Source organism: Macaca thibetana, chromosome 6 (genome assembly GCF_024542745.1).
Source record: "Macaca thibetana thibetana isolate TM-01 chromosome 6, ASM2454274v1, whole genome shotgun sequence".
NCBI lineage: Eukaryota > Metazoa > Chordata > Mammalia > Primates > Cercopithecidae > Macaca > Macaca thibetana.
Genome location: NC_065583.1, coordinates 11,837,351 through 11,858,362, shown reverse-complemented (window position 1 = coordinate 11,858,362; position 21,012 = coordinate 11,837,351). Strand labels below are relative to the sequence as shown.

Sequence of the window (21,012 nt, the reverse complement as noted above, 5' to 3'; positions counted from 1 at the left end):
TGTCTGAACACGGAGCCACACTGCGTTTAGAGAGTGAGCTATGTGTAAATCAGAAATGGTAAGAACTTTCAGGTTTCCCTCTTGAGGGCACCTCACTAATCTAGCTTACAGATCAGTGCTCCAGCCATCATGCTTGCTGAAAAGCAGAAAGCTGTTTTTCTCGGTAATTGGAAGCAGCAAGAGCCCCAAGTCATGACTTGTCTGGAAGAAGAAACAGTGAGTAACAAATAGCAAAAACTAGATAAGCACATGAGCAAACAACAGAGCAAGGTTCTGGATGCAAGATCTTGGCTGGGTAAACTGAAGTTGGGTGAACCAAAAGGAGATAAAAATGGATGTAGAAACAAACAAATAACAGAAGCCTCTTAGTTGTATATACCTTTTGAATTTGCAGAGTATTTTAGATCTGTGTGTTATTTTACCCTCATCATAGCCCAGGAAGATAGGAAGGTTGTTGCCCATTTAACAGACAAGCAAGTTGGCAAAGGGAAGTCACACTGTAAGTTACAAGCAGAATCTAAACTTGATGTCTTAGTCTGCTTGGGCTGCTATAACAAAATACTACAGACTGGCTGGCTCATACATAACATACATTTTATTACTCACAGTTCTGGAGGCTGGTAAGTTGAAGATCAAAGTGCTGTTAGTTGGGTATCTGGTAAGGGCCCTCTTCCTGGTCTATAGACAGCTGTATTCCCTCGCTGTGTCCTTACGTGGCAGAAAGGAGAGAGGGACCTCTCTGAGTTCTCTTTATAAGGGCACTAATCCCATTCATGAGGACTCTAAGTTCATGACCTCATCACCTTCCAAAGCTTCTACCTCCAAATATCATCACATGGGGCATTAGCAATTAATTTGAATTTGCAGGGTGCACAAACATTCAGTCTATTCACCTGGTTTCCTCACACCTGGTCCTTTGATTTTTCTGTTTAAAGAAGGATCCAATGTTTTAGCCATGGACCTAACTCTTTCCAGCATTTTATTCTAAGGAGAAGAAACAAAAAGAGAGTACCTGGACCACATTCGATTAGGACACATGGTAATTTAAATGGAAAAAAATAATAATTAAGATAAAAAGAATGATGGTCATTTATGGAAAGAAATCTATGTGCTAGACACTATGCTACAAGCTTACATTCCTTCTCTCATGAATTCTCAAGTCCCATGGGATAAATAACATTTTTTTTTTTTTTTTTTTTTTTGAGATGGAGTCTCGCTCTGTCGCCCAGGCTGGAGTGCAGTGGCCGGATCTCAGCTCACTGAAAGCTCCGCCTCCCGGGTTTATGCCATTCTCCTGCCTCAGCCTCCCGAGTAGCTGGGACTACAGGTGCCCGCCAACTCACCTGGCTAGTTTTTTGTATTTTTTAGTAGAGACGGGGTTTCACTGTGTTAGCCAGGATGGTCTCGATCTCCTGCCCTCGTGATCCACCCGTCTCGGCCTCCCAAAGTGCTGGGATTACAGGCTTGAGCCACCGCACCCGGCCGGGATAAATAATATTACCTTCATTTTATAAATGAGAAAACTGAGGCAAAGAGAGGTTAAATATTCTGCCAACGGCATGCAAATGTAAGTGACAGAGTCAGAATCTGAACCCTGAGAGTCTAGCCCCAAAGCTTATACAGTAAGATGTACTGGACCAAAAGAACATAGTAATCTGTATCTGTATGAAATCTTGATTGCAAAATGTGTAGGGTGGTGGGGGTGGAGGTGGTGACCAAGGCCTGGTGCTCCTGGATGACCTCATAGTCCCCTGTGGAACCAGACCCAAACTGGGGCTGGGGTGCATGGGGGACTCTTTATGGACCAGCTGACCAGTTCGCCTTGGAATACTCTTTCTCAATTTCAGGGCAGCCTTGATAGGGAGGCTGCATACCCAAAAAAGGTGCTCAGCTTCTAAGGAGGCAGCGTATTGAAGATAATATCTGGGGTCAGCAATCTTGGGTCTCGTGTAGGCTGCTGATATCTCCAGTGAGCCGTTTTGCACCTCCTTCTCAGCAGTGGGTCCTGCTCTTTTATAAAGAGACATGCCGACAAGCCACTGCCTTCAACTACACTCTAAGCAAGTTGGCCGAGAGGCGAATGATTCATGGCATCTCCCTGAAGACAAACCATCTTCCAAATTCCCCTCCACCTCTTCTTCATCTCTTGTTGGAGCATTTCTGTGGTCCCTGTTTCTGCAGAACACAGGTGCACCACTGATTTACTGACCTCCTGCAACTTTCTCTTTTAAAGAATTGGCTGTAAGAATCAATGGATGCAGTGAGGGTAGTTTGGTTCTTGTCCATTTGGATAAATCATGACACTTAGGAAGGCGTCTCTGGGGAAGAATTACAGTCTCGGATCACAGGAACTTTAGTTTGTATGTTTTTCTCGCCCCAGCCTGGAAGGGACATTGTTCCTGAAACTTTCTCCTAATGACCAGTTTGCTCATTTTTTATAGGGTTTAATTTTGAGCTTCACAACTTGCAGCTATTTCAAATTGGCAAGTCTACCCCTTCTCCTAGGGCATCTATCTGCTGTTGAGTCTTCAGAAAATCACAGGTTCTCTTCTTGGCACATATATAAATGGGATCAAGCTGCAGAAATCTCTGCTGATAGCTGTCTCTGAAAGAAATCTGTGTTTTGGGTTCTGTGACTCTGTGCCAGGAAGATCTGCCTGTGAAGCCCTCAGAAGGCGTAGATCATCTCCGAGAAAGTTAACACACTTATTCACTGACGATGCAAGGTCACAAGGAAAGAGGGGAAGGGACAGGAAAGTCTCCTGAAAGTAGGACCTAGTTTTGAGCCCTGGCTCCCTTGGATCTTGGACAGATCACTTAACCTCTCTGAGTCTCAGTTTCCTCATCTGTAAAATGGGAATGTTAATCCTATCCACATTTTAGGATTGTTAGGAGTCTGAAATGAAACGATAGACATATAGTCTTGGGCAAAATGCCTAGTGCAGTGGCTGGCTTAACAAATGGTAATGATTATTACACTTACTTGATGGAGAAATAAAGATCGGATCACTCTGTGGTCACCTGTGGCCTCTGTGCCAGCAGCCACTCATTTGTTATTCCTCTGAAATATTCAACTTGTGTAATTTTATATTTATGGCATGTATCAGCCTCTTTCGCTATTAATGCATTAAAATAGGTTTCATTTTTTATTGCAGATAAATTGCTGATGCTGTAAATCCTACTTCTTTTCCTTTACACTCTAGGGAGAAAAAGAAAGGGATAATGCCATTCAAGAGAATCAGGGAATAGAGACAAATGTCTTGGGAATCAGCCTGTTGGGACTCAGAGAAATTTTACCTTTTACATTTTACATGTGCCCCAAACTTCATGGCTGTTTCCCAAAGAGACAATTGAAGCTGTGTTTGCTATTGGTTGTTTTGGGGATGCTCGAGGGTGTTGCCATGATGTCCACGGCCCAGCGTTTGAAATAGTGTGACTCAGTCCATATTGCAATTTGATGAAAGCTGCAAATGCATCTGTGATTACTAGAAAGAAGAGTTCTGCTGTGTGCCTTTATCATTATTTTTTACTGTGGACTTCATTGCTGGCCAGAGGGAGGACTGTGGCTGGAAGACAAGGCTCTCAAGAGTTCACCTGGCTCCACGCTGGGAGAGAGTCATAAGCAGACAAAAAGAAAATACTAAATAATTTAAGTGAAAAGTTGGCTGCTAAACCCATAGGACTGAGTGCATATTGCATTTCTAGAGAAATGCCTTTTTCTCTGGTTAGGTAATAGCTTTAAGTGGCAGGCAAGGCCAGAGCTCAGTGGCCAAATAGCTTAACCAAGAAGGAAACTCCCGGAAGCACTCTCAGACCATCAACCGCGTGACCTCAGGAGGTTCACTCAGCTCTCTGGAGCCACTCTCTCCTCAGTGATGTGGAGCCCTTGCTTTTCTCTTGCCGGGTGCACAGCTGTGAGGCTTTGGCCTGCATTCCAGGGAGCCTCCTTGTCATACTCTGAATATGAAAACTGTGAAGGGGACGTGCTAGGAACGAGAATGCTGGTTGCTAGATACAAAGGGAGGCTCTTGCAGAGAGTCTCCTTTACAAAATCCATAAGTTCTCTCTTTGGTCCAGAAGAATTTATGAGTGGATGCATCAATAATGATTAAAAGAAAAAAGTGGCTGGGTGTGGTGGCTCAAGCCTGTAATCCCAAGACTTTGGGAAGCCAAGGTGGGTGGATCACTTGGGGTCAGGGGTGCAAGACCAGCCTGACCAACATGATGAAACTCCGTCTCTACTAATAATACAAAAATTAGCTGGGTGTGGTGACGGGCACCTATAATCCCAGCTACTCAGGAGGCTGAGGCAGAAAAATCACGTAAACCTGGGAGGCAGAGATTGCAGTGAGCCGAGATTGTGCCACTGTACTCCAGCCCAGGCAACAGCGAGACTCTGTCTCAAAAACAAAACAAAACAAAAACCAGTGGTTTGTGGAGTTTGAGAAAATGAGTGGGTGGTGGTGGCAGATTCTGCATGGCATTTAGCTTCATGCATAGTCCTTGGTTCCCAAGCATGGGGTGACCATACCCCTGTCCTGAAGTGGGGATGTAGTGGTAATGGTCAGCACTTGGAAACCCACCTTTTACGTGTGTCTGCTGTTCTGCTGTTGACCCTCTAGGACTCACCAGAGGGTAGTTCTTAGCATTTGGTCTCTTGGCCAGAGAGCAGAATTAGGCTTTAATTACTCTCAACTTTTGTTGGAGGAAAAATGTCAGCCTGGATTGCCAATCAGTTTCTGATCTCAGATGAGGCCTGAGGAACTGAGAGGTGGGAGAAAGGAAAGGTTACAGCTGAATCCCCTAAGTATTGCATAATGCAAGCCTGGGCCCCAGAGTGGCCTGAGAGGGACTCCTTTTCTCTTCTCATTGGAAACAGGAGGCATCAGAAGATAGCCCGCTCCATGAATAATCCTCTCTCTTCTTTTCCTTGCCCTTGCCTCCATTCTCACCTATACCCAACATATATAATTAGGTCTATATATGATCATCTAACCCTAAAATCAAAGCCAAGCAGAAAGGTAATTCATCTTTCCAAAGACGTATGAAGAACTAAAGCTACTTTCTGGGCTATTTTACAAGCAAGTATTTTTTATCCATGGGCTGGTTGTCACAAAACTTTCTAGTAAATCAGCTATCTTCTTTTAAGACCCTGATTTTTTACTTAAAAAGATCCTCAAGCTTTATTTGAACCAGCCTTTCCCAGGGAGCTTGCTGCAACTGCAGCTTCCCATCCTCCACCCCACACTCTGTGATTCTGTGGCTTTGGGGCTGAAACCCAGCAACCAGTTTCCACAGACACCCAGAGGTTCTGATGCAGATGGTCCATGACCATACTTTGGAAGCACTGTCTGGGGCCTGCATCTTCGATGCAAACCCTCATGATGCCCTTGGCTGAGTGGAAATCAGTGACGATCGAACATTCCCCTGAGCCCTAATATCCTTCAGATGAGTCTGGCATCTGGAAGGCAGCATGCTATGGAATCTGGCTTGCTGGAAGACAGAACTGTGTGCTGCTGTGGCGGTTGCAATGACTATTTCCAGAATAATTGTGCAAGTGCCTCACCTCTCTCAGCTTCAATTGCCTAATCTGAATGTTGAGCAAGTGCCTGACCCCCTCCTGAGCATCAGTTCCGTCATCTGTAACTTGGGGGCACTTCAATCAATCTCATCGTCGTGAGGATTAAGTGTGAAAACAGAAGGTGCTTCAAGTGATCAGTAAATGATGAATCCTCAGTAAGTGGTAGCTCTCTTCTTTCTTTCCCTTAAGTTTCAGCCCCACAGATCTCTTTCGTCAGCTGTTATCATTGTAAAAATCATCAATGAAAGTCAAATAAACTAGCCCCCAATTATGAGGATTTAATCTGAGTGTATCTGAGTGTACTTATTTCCTTTTGTTGAAATTACTACAAATTTAATGGCTTAAAACAACATAGATTTTACTCTTACAGTTCTGGAGGGCAGAAGTCCTCCAGAGCTGTAAATCAGAGCTGTGGTCCTTCTGGAGGCTCTAGGAGAGAACACATCCCTTGCTTTCTCCCACTTTTAGGGGCTGCCATGCCTCTTGGCTTGTGAGCACAGCACTCTGCCCTTTGCCTCTGGCATCACATCTCCTTCTCTGACTCTGATCCTCTGGCCTCCCTCTTTCTCTGCGGCCCTTGTGATTACACTGGGCCCATCCAGACAACCCACCCTGCTCTCCTCCTTTGAAGTCATTTCATCTGCAAAGTCCCTTTTGCCAAATAAGGTCACATGCAGAGGGTCCGTGAGTTAGGATGTGGACACCTTAGGCATTATTGTGCCTGCAAACCTGGGTTTTGATATTTAGCATTAGATATTTAGCAAGAGAACCTGAAGATCTGATGTTCTGACTCCTTCTGCCAAAGAGATCACTGGGACAGTTCAGACACCAGAGAAAGGAGATATTTTCACCTGGAGTTTTGTGGTTCCCCACAATCAAACTTTGCTTTCCCACCGCAGCCAGGACAAAAGTCCCGGGCAATAATGTCATATGGCCTGGAAGAACAAGGGTTTCAATGTTCTATGAAAGTGCAGCAAGCTCTCTGAGTCATCAGAGAAAGGGTCTCTCTTGTTGAAAGTATGTGGCATTCGAGTTATTTTAAAACTGGCAACCCATGGGCTTACATTCAGCTTAAAAAGATCCATTGAGAACCAGCTACATAGAAGCCCTCATTCCCAATGAGAATATTTGTTTAATCCTTCATTTCCCCACCCAAGGGTGGTGGTGTACACTAATATTAACAATGACTTTACTTCTGGACAATCTAAGTAGCTGTCTCAAGTCCACTACTGCTTTTCCTTCCTCTCCTAGTTAATAGAGTCATTTCTTTCCTTAATAAGCACCTACTAAGCACCAAGTATGTATGAAACAATGATCCATGACTTTGAGAGACTAGCCATTTGCTGAAGGAAAGAAACTTATAAACACTCTATTACACTGCAGTAGGATCAGTGACCTAGCAGACAAGGGCTCATGGCATGGGGGTCCTTCTGGGGAAGGATTGGATTGTGAGGTTGTCCATATAACTGACATTTAAGCTGCAAGACTAAGAAATATCCACACGAAGCAGGGCAGAAAAGACATCCAGGAAAGCAAAGGAACTTATGCAAAGGCACTGAGGAATGACAGAACCACCAGCTGAGCACCTAGTTCCCCATGGCTGGAGAGGAGCCACAGACTACCTGAACCAGGACAAGATTGTTTAGCAGGGGAGTGACATGGTCAGATTCTATTTTTCAGATGCAAGTTAGCAATCTGCATGGAGGATTACTTGAGATAAGGGAAGAGAGACCTGTGTCAAAAAAGTCAATTCGCATTTAAGTGACAAATGACAGCAGCCTTTTTTGAACCTGTGGCAGAGGAATTGGAGTGAAGGGGTTGGATTGAGCAGTTGGAATCAGTAGCTTATTTGGTGTATGAAGAGAAAGTCAAGGGGGACTGTGATATCTTTATGGAGTTGCCTCTTGGTCAATGGTGTTGAACAAAATGAGAAATACGTGAAGAAAATTAATTTTGTGGTGAAATGGGTGTGTTTGGGGATATGACAAATTTGAGTTGCCTTGGGATATGAAGTGGAAATGTCTGTAGGTAGTTGGTTGAAAATTTTAGATATAAAGATAGATTGATATAGATATCAGATAAAAGGTAGCAGAAAGTAGTACCACAGAAATAAAGTCCATGAGTGCAGTTGAAGAAGTGGTGGGAAGAGACTAAGGATAAGAAGAGGAGCAGCCTGTCCAGGTGGACCCTGGATGAACAATACCTCTTCTATTTCTCTCACCTCTCTAGCACCTTTTAAATCCTACATGGCCAATCTGTCTCTTCACCCACTGAAAATGGTAAGCTTGCAACTCTGTCTTTCCAATTCCACAACAGCATGCTTGGATGGTAGATGAAAAGTTTTCTGGGAAAGACCTCTTATTATTTTCCTTTAAAACATATTGGAGACATTTTACAACTTAAACCAAGCAGTTTTTTCCTGGGAGTTATGTCTGGAAAAGAAATGCATGACAAAGACCTCTAAAGAAGCACTGCTGACTATTTTTAGCATGAGTGTAAAGATGAATGCTGGAGATATGGCTGGAAAAGTAGAGAAGGGGGTGAGGGAAGGAGGAGCAAGTGACTTAGAGAGACCTCATGCCCTTGAGAAGGTGAAAAGGAGCCAGTTCTTTAGGGCACCATTTCCCAAACTTCAATCACTCATTCTCCACCTTCATGGTTTTGCAAGATTCCCCATACCATCTACACAATTATTCACTTCACTTTTTTTTCTCTAAATCCATCCACTTTTTGAATTTAAAAACATGTTTTATATCAAACAGGCAATATCACTTTTGGAAATGCAGACCTGCATCAATTACAGAAATATTTAAAAAGGCTAGTTTTAAAAGTTAAAGCCTTCAATAGAAAAAGTAAAAATGATTGTATTCTAGCTAGATAACTATTGCTTGCTCAGGGCTGTGAACCTGAGACCTGCTCTTTCTTTGCAGAGAAATGTGATAAGCCAGCATTAGGAAGGTTTTAAAGACGTTCTAGTACCAAACTCAGATTTTCCCCTCTGGGTTATTGGAAGGATTGAAATAAATTTGAAAAGATAACAACTTTCGTACTAAGTAATTTAATGTTATTTAATCTTGGATACTATGGTGGCATTCACTCAACCCTTTGGGTAACTTGTGCTAGGATTAATGCTAAGGAGGAGTGAAGGAAGTGATTGGGGCCAAAACAGGCTGGAATCAGCTTGTGGTTTAGAGCCAATTGCCACTCACTTCCTGTGGAGACTATGGTAGTCAAAACAAAAGGTTCCATTCACCTTGATGTACATAATTCCCTGCAAGCTCTTGAGAGCCATGGATAGAATCTCTAGGTACTGGTGTTGGGACTGTGCTCTTGGTGAGATAGGGTGTATCCAAGTGTTCAATGGTAAGAGGAGAGTCAAGGAGGCTCAGGGAGCAGAGAGAATGAGTTTGATAGAACCAGATGACCCCACATGTCTTGATAAGAGCAAGCAGCATAGCCATAGCCTCCAGCTGCTGGAGCCTCTGGGAAATACCACTTAGGAAACCATATGCATGGCTAACTTAGCAGCAACATCTCCAAAGAAGAAGATCCAGTGAGCAATCCATCATGCGCCCATCTGCTTTATGTACAGTGACATGCACTGAGCACATCCATCACCTGGGAGAGAGATTGCGGCTTAACAAGGCCTGGGGATGAGTATTTCACATCACTTATTCATTCGTTTCTAAGATCTGACTTTCCAGAACACAATGCAAGTTTGAAGTCATTTGAATGTTTTCTAAAAAAAAATGACAACTCTCATCTTCCCACTGTTGCAACGATGGGGCTGTTGTTCAGATCTCTTTGCTTTCATCAAATTAATTGCCCATTCCCTACAATGGCTTAGATACAAGGATATAGATTCTGTCTGGGAGAACAGTCTGGCTTTGAATGGTAATGAGGGATATATGCATACAATTGCTTTTCTTCTGGAAAGGAAGGTGTGCATGAAGGTTTGCTAACCCATCCAGGGGTGTAACTTAATTTAGAATGTTTGCTGGAGATGTTTGAAGAAAGTGCTAGAAAAATGCAAACATTCTCAGACGCGTTGGAAGGTCATAGTTTAGCCAAATATTGTCACTTTTAATTCGGCTTAGAATATCAGAATGTCAGAACTAAAAGGGACTCTTGGGACCGTTTAATTAAAGACCCTCATTTTTCAGATGGGGAAAATGATTTGCCCAAGGCCAGGTCATGAAACTCATAGTAGACTTGGAAATCTTGCCCTTTTTACTCATATAGGCCACATAAAAAATCATTTTAAGGTAGTAGAAAATACATTATCTGGCTCCGGAAGAGAAGAGAAACTATCCAAAATTTAAATGGAGGTTAGTTCAAATTGATTCTTCTTGTTTATGATGAATAGTTTTATCCTCTCTAACTGTCTAGACATTTAATAATTTTTGTCCTCCTAATGATTAGAAAATTTGTTCAAATTGAGAGATATAAAAAAAGAAGCAGGAAAAAGAGAGCAATTGATGAAACTTCTACTTAGGCTTTCCAATGCTGCAGGGCTCTTCCAGGACCCTCTTTTTTAAAGGAAGACGTCACATTGAGGTGAAAGGCATTTAGCTGTGAGCAGTCCTGCATCTTCTGTTATTTGATTAAAAACAGGTGGCTTCTCTTTATAAGGAGCTGATGGGTTCCATGAAAAGATGCTCAAGGCCCTGTGTAAGTAAGTGCAAGCACCTCCTGCCTTCCAGGCACAAGGTCTCTTACTCAATGAAATCTCAGGATTCTGCCGGAGAGAATGAGAAGTTTTAAAAGAAGACATAGGCAACCCAATTAGGCTCCAGTCTGCTCGGGCCCTGAGCTGCCAGTTTTCAACAAAAAGAGAAATGTAATAGAGAAAGCAAAACTGTTCACTTTGGTCAACAAAATTAGATATCGTCAACGGAAAGTCCTGCTTTTGACCACTTTTCTACTATGCCATGGAAAGTGGTCTTCCAGCTAAGGGGGCATTGATCTTTCCAGTAAAAACAGGTATAAGCCCTTGGATTTGTACAGAGGTTTGCAGTTGCAAAAGACATTCACATATATGATTTCATCTGGTCTTCATGGCAACTCTGAATAGGGATAATCGTTCCCTATGCAGATAAGGAAAGTAACAGGTTAAGTTAGCTGATGTCAGACTTGGGGATTAAAACACAGATCTTTGACTCTAAGTTTACACTGTATATCATGTTTCCATGTTGTCACTTACAAAAATCTACTGCAGCAAACTTACTCTGTGCTAGAAGGAAATGACATACTTAGAAATGAACATAAAGTTCTTATCATGGTTCTCCACTGTGCCAAGTAAGTGCTTGGCATGGCATAGCTGCTGTTGAGGAAGAGGCAGTGTGGTGGAATAATTAAAATCACAGGTTTGAGATTTGAAAAATCTGGATGTGAGTCCTGAGTTTGGCCCTTTCTGCTCTCAGAAAATGCTCTATGTGAGCGAGACCGAATGCCTTAACTTCCCTGAGGGTGGAATGAGATGCAAATGTGTGTGCCAAGCTTACCATGATGCCTGCACTTAGTGTTTGATGAGTGTAGGGATGATTACATCAAAAGGGTATGCTCATAGACTTTGCTGTAAGGAAACAAAGCAATCCCTGCCTTGGAACCAGATGTTAACATTTCATAGTTAAATACCTTGGTTTTTTTGGTCTCAGATATTCAGAGGCCTCCTGTTTTTGCCTCTCTTGACTTTCTGCATGTAAAAGTTTGCTAGAGTGTTCAGTGAACCCTATGGCTTTATAGTCTACAGAGCAGACCTCGCTTGTGGCCAGGTACCTGTATATGATGCACGCCGTGTTCTGGCAGGTACTGCAATTGTTGAGATCTTGGCCAGTTCGATAAAAGTTGCGCCTGCAAGACAGAGCATTTGCTGGATAAATCTATGGGCAAAAGTCACATGGGCCACAAACATTCAACCTACTGGTCCCTTAGTCCCTATAGCACAGCATTCATGGTGCTCTTAAGTTGCATGGCCATTACAAATAAGGAAACAAGAAAGTCATGACAATAGGAGCTCACATTTCTAGAAGGCTTCATACATGTTTAAAGACTTCCCAAGCTGAGAGTTTTTTCATGCTGACAACAATCCTGTGAGATGAGGGATTCTGCAGGTGAATGGAAGGGAGGTTATTAAAACTCCTGACCTCTTAGTTCAGTACGTTTCACTCTGCATATCATAGTGTTTCTCTCCTATATGGCAGTGCTGATTCTGATTCATACAGCAAACGCCAGTTAATGACTTCTCTCTCCTACCCTTTTTGATGAGCTTTAACCATTGCTTCTTCTCTGTCTTTAGAGAGCACTTTCTGGAAGGACGAGCATTTCACATCTAAACAAATAACTGCATTTTCCTCCTATACTGGTGCTGAGTCATCCAGGACAGCATTTTGTGACTTTTTTCTCTTGGCAGAAAATGAATTGTGCAAAATGAACTGTGATCTCATTTCAGTTCCAATTAGTTGGTCATTGATGGACCAGCCCAAGTCATCAAAGTAGTCAGTACAGGGGAAGGTCAATAGTAAGCTGAGTGGCCACCTCAAGTCCTTTGTCACAATGACACGAAGAACGGAAATACTGTACAAATGCAGTAACTTGCTAAGAGGAGGGGGATGGGGAAGTGCCTTCCTGCTATCGTTTTCCCCCATCATATATCAACGGAACCCTCATCTTCATAAAAATCATTTTTGATCCTACTGCTTCATTGCTGCCTTTTCCCATTCTGTTAACACCTGAAAACGAAAACAAACAGCAGTAGAAATCCACAAAAATCCACCAAAGCCTAGAACTAAATGAAATTCCATTAGAGAAAAGGGAGGTCTGTGGTTATGATTTGGAGAAACAACAGTACTTCAAACATTTTGGAGACATTTTTACTAAAAGAAACCAAAGCTGTCTCTGCCCCTGTGTTAGCAAATGACTTCACCCAGTCATTTTTAATATGAAAAAAAAATCTCCTTACCCTTCAGTGAGAGCTCGAGCTTTCTCCAAGTCTTGAATTACATTCAAAAGGACTTTAATTTTCTCTTGGTTCGAGTGCAGAGATTCTTCCACGGATTGCAGTCGGCCTTGGAGGTCGCAGAGTTCACCCCGTGCCAGGTGAATTTGATTAATGTCACTAATCTCCCTGTTGCTCTGAAGTTTGGTCTCACTCTTTGGAAGAGAGGATGGGAGGTGATCACTTCCTGGACAATTTGGAAACTCCAGGGTGTCTGACTCAGTGGGGTTGTTTGCCGTCTGCCCCTGACACCCAGGGGCAGATTTCGATGCACTGTTAATTTTGAGTGACACCAGATTCTGGTGATTGTTACTTGATGAAGGACAGTCTGAGGCTCTTCCTGGGTAGGCTGGCTGGCTGTGGGAGCCTGATGAGGGGGAACTGTGAGTCCGTGGAGGTGAAGGAACACACGTTTCCTTTGACTGAGATGACAGTGGGCCAAAGTCTTTGTCATCCGAGTTGTCTTTGGGCAAAAGCAATTCAGGTTTAAGTTTCTCTGTGCCTGGTGTGTGGCTGGCAACGCTGGTGGCATTTAAGCAGGAGGTGGATTTTTCTGAATCTGGTAGAGTCATCCTTCTCCCATCACCTGGACATGTGTCACCCAAAGGGTGTATGGAGTTACTTACTTCAGCTGGCCTGTCTGGGCTGAGAGCAGACTCTCTAGCTTCCCAGGAAGGACTGTGATAAATATCATCTGGAACCTGAATGGCAGCTGTGGCTTTCTCTAAGGACCTCCAAGTTCCTGCTTCCAAGCATATGCTAACAGGACCATTGCTTTGCACCTTGGGGACCCTCGGGAGGAATGTGTGGGACACCTTGACCCTTCGAGGCCCATCCTCAAGATGCTGAGCCAACCTTAAGTAGGCAAGGTCAGAAGACACAATGTCCTGTTCAGAGAGGTTGCCGTTGACCTGGATGGCACTTTGGGATGCTGTTGGCATTTCCACCAGGGACTTGCTGGCTGTGAGTTTCTTCCTTTTGAAAACTGGGAAATGCTTCCTGAGACTGGGGGAAGTTTGGATCGCAACGTTGCGAAAGCCCCCTGCCTTCTGGGACCTGGGGAAGGAGAGCGAGTAGGTGGGGGGATGATGGTGCCTGGTTGCTTGAGTTTTCCCCATCACAGCCAGGTCTTCTGGAGTTCGGACATCAACCTCAGCTAGGCCAGCTGGATTCTTAGTGGTCCCATCTTCCTTGAATCTCACCTGCTGGGATTTGCTCCTGCGGTGGTGAGGTTGTTTCACAAACTCTACTGATTCTAGACTGTTACGCTTTAGAAGCACAGGTCTCACTTTCATATTTTGCTGGGCCATTGAGCCTCAGTGGGAAGGATCAGGACCATACACTTCTCCTAGGCACATCTCCCCTTAGGTCTTTGGAGCAGTATCTAATGATGGTATTTCAAACATAGAGAACTGCTGGCCAGGATGGAGTTGTCCTCTCCTCTTAGTATGGGAAATCCTGTTGGCCATTCCCAACCTCTAGAGTCTACGTAGGAACTAGCTGTAATGCTTTCCCTGCAGTTAAAATATTAATTCATTGTAATATAATTGCTCCTTGAAAAAACAAATGAGTTAGGCTAACTATTAAACATCTGATCTACCAAGAGAGCTGGTAGGCTGTTTATCAAGGGAGGCTGGCATGCAGTTCTGATCTTGGAAGAAGCTGGTTGTCTTGAACAAAAAGACAACAAAAGTACCATTTAGGGGGTAGTGCCAGACTCCCAGTGAGTGAATTCCAAAAGAAACCTGCTACATCTAGAACATACGGCTTTTTCTACCCCCGCCCCCAGAGCATTAATGTCCAGTGTGAAACTGCAGGAAACTTAAACGCATCTTCTTTTCATAGCAGGTAAATAGGTGGAGAAATAAATGACCTGGGGGTTTGCTACTTTGATGATACATGATGAGCCCAAGGGAACACTCCCATTTATGTCAATCACAAATTCCTCCTTTGGGGCCATTGTTTTCTTTCATGTTGTCTCTCTTTTCTTCAGTAAGGGAAACTTATCTTCCTAAATAGCCTCACAAAACCCAGTGGGGTATGACCAGGACAGGATTGAGGAATCATAGGGGATTCAGTGGGCAGAGTCCCTGTTGTGGTGTCTTGGCTGAAGTTCACATGTGGGCACGGTGAGCTATATCTGCAGCCTCCAGGATGATGTATGTTTGCTTGGCCTCAGGGGCTGAGGTCTGAGACCAGCTGGGGTCTGAGATCTGCAAGCAGGCGAGGAGCACCTGAAAGGAAAGAGACAATAGTTGCCACTGAGAACGCAGTTTCTGTGGACCTGGATTTCTCTTCCAATTCTAATTTCCTAGCTGAGTATTTTGAGTGGAGGGTCTAGGAGTAAGTTAACCATGTGACCTTTCTCTCGGTTCTCTTTGTGAGCCAGGCACTTTGTGGGTGCAGGGCCTTGGAACAAAACGCCTGTCTGCCTGGACCCTTTTCTCTCTACACTTCCGCACATCACCCAGACAACTCCTATTCATCAGTTGGGAGTCCCAGCAATTTCTCAGGGAGCCTTTACAATGACTCCCCCTTACTCACACACCCAGTGCCAAGACCACATCAAGACCCATTGTACATCCTCGTCACATTTTTCACAATACAAATTGTAGCTGTTATTCAATAAGCATTTGTGTATGTATTTATTTAGTGTGCATCTCCTCCACTACCCTGTAGGCTCCAGGAGGGCAAAGACTGGAACCATCTCATTCACTGCTTAAGCATTCCCAGCCCTCTTTCTGGCTCACTATAGGTGCTTAAGGAGAATTTGTTGAAAAAGTGGATGGTTGGATGAAGGGCAGGTCCTTCTGAGGTAAAAGAGAGCCTGGGCATGAAGAGGAGTGAAGGTCCTAGAGTATCCTGCTAGGGAAACGGGATCTGTGGACTTGTTCTGCTATGACTGCAACATTTATTTAAGAACAAAATTCTCCCCTGATGTCTTCATTTCTTATTGCTTTCCAGGAGATAAATGTGCATGAACTTCTCTGAGGAACAGCTACCTCATAATAATAATAGCCACCATTTATTGAATACCTACTTTTACCATGCTGAGGACTTTACTTGCATTAATTAAAACAACTTATATTTACTCAGTACTAACTAATGTGACAGATGCTGTTCTAAGCACTTTCCAAGCCATAACTCATTCGTTAATCACAAATGACTCTATAAGGGTAGATAATATTTTTGTCCCCATTTACAGTTGAATAAACTGAGGCCCAGAAAGGTTAAGTAACTTGCCTAAACATATCCTACTCCCTTTCCAATATTGCATTATCTCATTTAATCCTTACAAAAAATCCATGAGGTGCCATTATCCCCCTTAGACTTATGGGGAAATTGAAGCTTAGAGAGGGTAAGTACTCAGTAGAGGAGCTAGAATTTGAACCTAGATGTCTGTCATTCCAAAGTCCACATTCTTAATCATGAAGTTATGACTCTGCCCTTTTGGGATCTGCATGATATGTTGACAGTTGCTAAGAACAAGGGTAAAAGACCCTTGCAGATCTGGAGAGATGCAGGGAACTGTCCCCTGGCCTTGCCATGGCAAAGCAAACCAGAGGATTTGCTGCAAGTCAGAGGGATTACAATGGCACTGAAATGAGGAGAGTTCTAAGCCTGTTCGGATTGACCGAGGGATTTTAAAAGAAAATAAAAGTAATAAAATAGCCCGCAAGTATTTGGCTGGCTCTGAGAAAGTAGTCTGTCTTAGAACCCAGCTGTATTGGTCTGGTCCCATGCTACTATAAATTACCCGAGACTGGGTAATTTATAAAGAAAAAGAGGTTTAATGGACTCCCAGTTCCACATGGCTGGGGAGGCCTCGCAATCATGGTGGAAGGCAAAGGAGGAGCAAAGTCATGTCTTACATGGTGGTGGCAGGCAAGAGAGAGGGCATGTGCAGGGAAACTCCCCTTTATAAAACCATCATATCTTGTGAGACTTATTCACTATCATGAGAAAGACCCACCCTCATGATTCAATTACCTCCCACCAGGTCCCTCCTACTACACGTGGGAATTATGGTAGCTACAATTAGAGATTTGGGTGGGGACACAGCCAAACCATATTGCCAGCCAGCCTTATCATACAGCTAAAAACCTTGGCTCCATAAACGGAGACTATTACTAACATTTTCCATCACACCATTTGGGGTGCTCATTGTGAGTGCAGCCTAAACTTTGTCTATCAGACTTCTGCTTTCCCCAAGAATTGCTAGATAATGTTCATAGGAACTTTGGCTTTTCCTGATCCTAGATGCCTTGAGAGGGTCCAACTAACCCAGCAGTGCTGGGAGAGTGTGTGGCACATCCTGGAAGATATTTGGATTCATCTAAAATGCTAATGAGTTGTCAACTTGTCATCAACCTTTTCTACTAACTACTGCTAACATTCTGAGTGTACCTTAGAACCTGATTCAAACCCTGCCCCTTACTGGCTGAAGGACTTGGTATGTTTTTTGTCTGTAAAGTGGGGATGACATAGTGTAGACACGGACTCATGAGTCTGATGTGAAGTCAGTGAGACAATGTATGCAAAACTCTCAGCCCAGAGCCTGGCACACATTAGGCAATTGGTGTGTGTTTTCTACCATTGCTGTTATCAGTATTGCAATCACCTGCAGCCAGGGCTTCTTGCTGTGAATGCCAGAATGTGTGTGGATATGCTGTATCTAGGGAGAGGGACGATAACTTTCAGCAAAGCTCATGGAGCTCTGTGAGCCCCAGTGGTGGATGAACCACTATCTGTAGCTTTTCCAGAGCAGGTAGAGCCATCGTGGGACAGAATGAGCAGAGTTTCATGAGCAGGTTGTTCCTCATTTGCCTTGCCTGTTTGAAGAGCAGGGTTGGCTTCTAAGAGTGGCATTGTCACCTACCTCTCTGAGGAGATGAACCTACTGATCCCAAGTTGCTTTACACAAAAATTCCAAACAACGGAACTTTTAAAATTGGTCCTATGTTTCAATGACTTTGTATAGGACTTTTAGGTCTGGGAGAATCCAGTAGACAATTTCCTCAGTCCATGACTAAATCCTTTCTGCATCTTCCTCCTCAAATAATAATTAAGCCTGCCTGGATGCCTGTGATGATGGGGAGCTCAGTACCCAATTCCCTAGTCCATAATAGTTATTTTCATTAATAATAGCAAATACGTATTAAAAACTCACTGTTAAATGCTATGTTAGCACCTGGCATTTAATCCTCAAAATGACCTTCTGTATATTATCCCCATTTTGCAGAGTACGCAGTTGAAGTTTGTGAGATGATCACATGCTTGAAAACACACAGTTCATACTCGTCATCTTTGTACTGCAGAGCCTAGATATTTATATGTGTACTTTTGTGGGTTCCTTGACTAATTATTTTTTGCCTTCTTAACTGTTTATTAGCACTTCATTCTGGGAGTGATAACTCACACAGGCTACGATTGTCTGAGGCTGGTTTTCATAAGAGCTAATGCCTAGTGCGTTGATTATGTGCCAGGCATTGTGATTGGTATGTTTCATTTACTCTCTTCCTTAATCCTATGACACTCTTAGAGGCAGGTGCGATCAGTTCCCCATTTTATAAATGAGGAAACTGAGGCACAGAAGATGAACATATTTGTACCAAGTTGTTCACACTGATAAGTGATGGAGCTGTCATTTGGACCCGCAGACTGACCCTGAAGAATAGACTTCTCACCGTTGGGCCTTCTTGCCTTCTTCAGGACTGGAAAGATTAATATTTTTGTGCAAGGCTAGCAAGCAGGTTTCAAACTCCCTCCACATTTTCATTCTGAAAGTCAGTCATTATTCTGGTGTTAGCCCTGCCTTTTCTTCAGGAAGTTTATGTATCCTTTAGATGTTTTCTTTTAATCTTTAAAAGCAGTTGGTTTTCTGCTTATAAACATATTATTTGTTCATTGTAAAAATTCAAATAATACAAATAAACAACAAAAGGAAGAAAAAAATCACCTGAAATCTTACCACCCAGAAAGAGTCACAATACACCAACAATTTGGTGACATTCATTCTAGCCATCTCCCTGTGCAATGCTTGCACAGAAATTGCATACACAGAGAAGCTTATGGACAGAAAGCCTTTTGTTCACTGAACAACCTGGAGAAAGTTACACATTATGGCATACAGGTCACACTGTCCTTTTAAGTAGGCTAACATGAATTTGTCTAGTTATACAATTATCTATTTAAATAGTATTTTTGTGGACATTTAGGTTGTTTATAAATTTTTGGTATTATTTAAAAGTCTATAAATAACATTTTTTGTATGTAAATCTTGGAGCACTTGTCTAATTATCTCCTTGGAATAAATGCCTGAAGAAGAATTACTGGGTTAAAGTAGCTGTGCATTTTACATTTTGTTGATACTACCATGTTACCACTCATCCTTCTATAAAGTTCTAATGTGCAACGCTGCCATTACTGCGTGAGAAGACCTTTCACCAGAACCTCTTTGTTACTGTGCTTGGTCAATTTATGATAATTGTTTTTGTCATTGCCAGTACAGTACAAAAGAAATTGTATCTCATTATTCTCGATAGGGAATTTATATAAGAGTGGACTTTTTTCATATATTGGTTTTACACAATGTTTGATACAAATAAAGGCTGAAAAGTTGAAAATGAAAATTTGAATAGCCAAGCAAATGTGGAAACTCTCGTGTTTTAGACAGAACCTAGGAAGTTTAGGAAATACAAAATTTTCTGTTGACAAAAATATTTTGTGTCCCAACTCTCCTGCCCTTGATGTCCACCATGACCCTTGTACAGACACATCTTGGGGAATACACCTGGCTAAAATCACCCTCTGGAGGCCTTTAAGTTTTATGGGCTCCCAGTTGTCCATTAATTCACATTTTCCTAGGCATTGGAGGTTAGGGCTAAATTAATATCCTGGCTAGGATCCAGAATCGTTCCCTAGAGGTGGTCACAGCTGCCCCACGGCTGGAGCTATTGTTGATCTTTGCAACACTTTATTCTGTCCTCCCTTGATTATTGACTTTAGTGAACATGAACCAACGGTTTATGTTGCATCTATGCCTTTAGCCCACATCAAATGGTCCTCATGGAATCAGTGTCCATTCACTAGATACAGAAACATTGGACAATATCTCTGTAGGTTGCCCACTGTGGGCTTTCACTGGAATTCCTGCCCAGTCCTCTTTTCTCAGTGTATATAGGCCATACAGTGAGGGGTTAAGTACATAGGATTTCGCTTATTATCTACCTAGATGAGACTCTTCCACTTTCTGACTATTGACCTGGAACAAGTGAATTGATCTTTGTAAAACCACCTAGACTGATTGTGAGAATTAAATGAAATAGTTATATTAAATGGTCAGGATAGTCAGTGTTCACTCTTCAGATAGAACCCAGCTGGTAACCATGAGATACTTGTGAATTGGTCTTGGGCCCTCCTCTTTCCCTTGGGATAGTAAACTGTAGGTGCATTCATGGGAAGGAATGTACAAAGATGGCATTCCCTTCTACGAGGAATGTACAAGGAGTCCTATCTCCCTGCCGTCTCTGTACTTTGTGTACTTTAGCATTGTGCTTGTCTCTCTATATTGTGATGATCTGCTGACTTCTAGCCTCTTCAACTAGACTATAAGCTCCTTGAGAGACAGGTGGTGATGGTCTACTCCGAGTCCTTATCCTCTGCTTGACATAGAGAGGGTTGGTCTTACATAAATTCTTGTAAAACAAATGAATATAATCCTGTATTATCTAATTTGCCTTAGCTTCTATGACATGGAATAGTTGGATAGTCGCATAGAATAAATATTTGCATAACTAAGAGTGAAGGAATTAATTCACTTCCAACATTTTTTTTTTCTTTCAAAGGTTTATTATCAGTAGGTCTCATGTCTGTTCTCTAGTCTACTATGCTTTCTCTCTTTATGACAGATTTAATTTGGTTGGACTTTATTGAGATTCTGCTGTGAGGTGGGCACTGTAATAAATACTGTGGAGATTCCAAGGAGGAATAAGACCTGACCCCTATTGTAGCTCTAAGAAAGGACCTTGCAATGCCAACCTCATATGGAATCTGTTCCTGAGAATTGCTACACAATGTTGTACAGGGTAGGGGAGGACTTAGAGGAAGGCATTTGATTCATTTCATGCATCCAAATTCTACCTTACTTATGAGGGTGCTTTACATGTTAACTGGGGTTCAGACTGTCCTTTATGCCAGGAGTCAGCAAGTTTTTTCTTTAAAGGGCCAGATAGTAAATATTTCCATCTTTGCTGACCACACAGTTTCTGTTGCAACCATTCAGCTCTGCCATTGTGGCAAGAAATAAGTCATAGACAATATGTAAACAAATGGCTCTGGTTGTGTTCCAATAAAACTTCATTTATAAAATATGCAACTGAATGGATTTGACCTGGGAGCCATAGTTCGACAACCTCCGCTTTAGGCACTGGGA

General features: G+C 42.7%; 2 protein-coding genes across 5 annotated transcripts in view; one reads left to right on the top strand and one right to left on the bottom strand.

The window, feature by feature from the left end:
• DOCK2 (dedicator of cytokinesis 2) overlaps positions 1-21,012 on the top strand; it is a 433,847-nt gene that overhangs the window by 221,727 nt on the left and 191,108 nt on the right. The window lies entirely within an intron of this gene.
• INSYN2B (inhibitory synaptic factor family member 2B) overlaps positions 1-21,012 on the bottom strand; it is a 118,859-nt gene that overhangs the window by 8,286 nt on the left and 89,561 nt on the right. For both annotated transcript variants that reach the window (XM_050794650.1, XM_050794651.1), the window contains exons 2-3: positions 12,543-14,812; positions 11,360-11,434 (exon numbers count right to left, since the gene is read on the bottom strand). In XM_050794650.1, coding sequence (XP_050650607.1) covers positions 11,360-11,434; positions 12,543-13,888 — 1,421 coding nt within the window. In that variant the 5' untranslated portion in view covers positions 13,889-14,812. The remainder of the gene's footprint in view (positions 1-11,359; positions 11,435-12,542; positions 14,813-21,012) is intronic.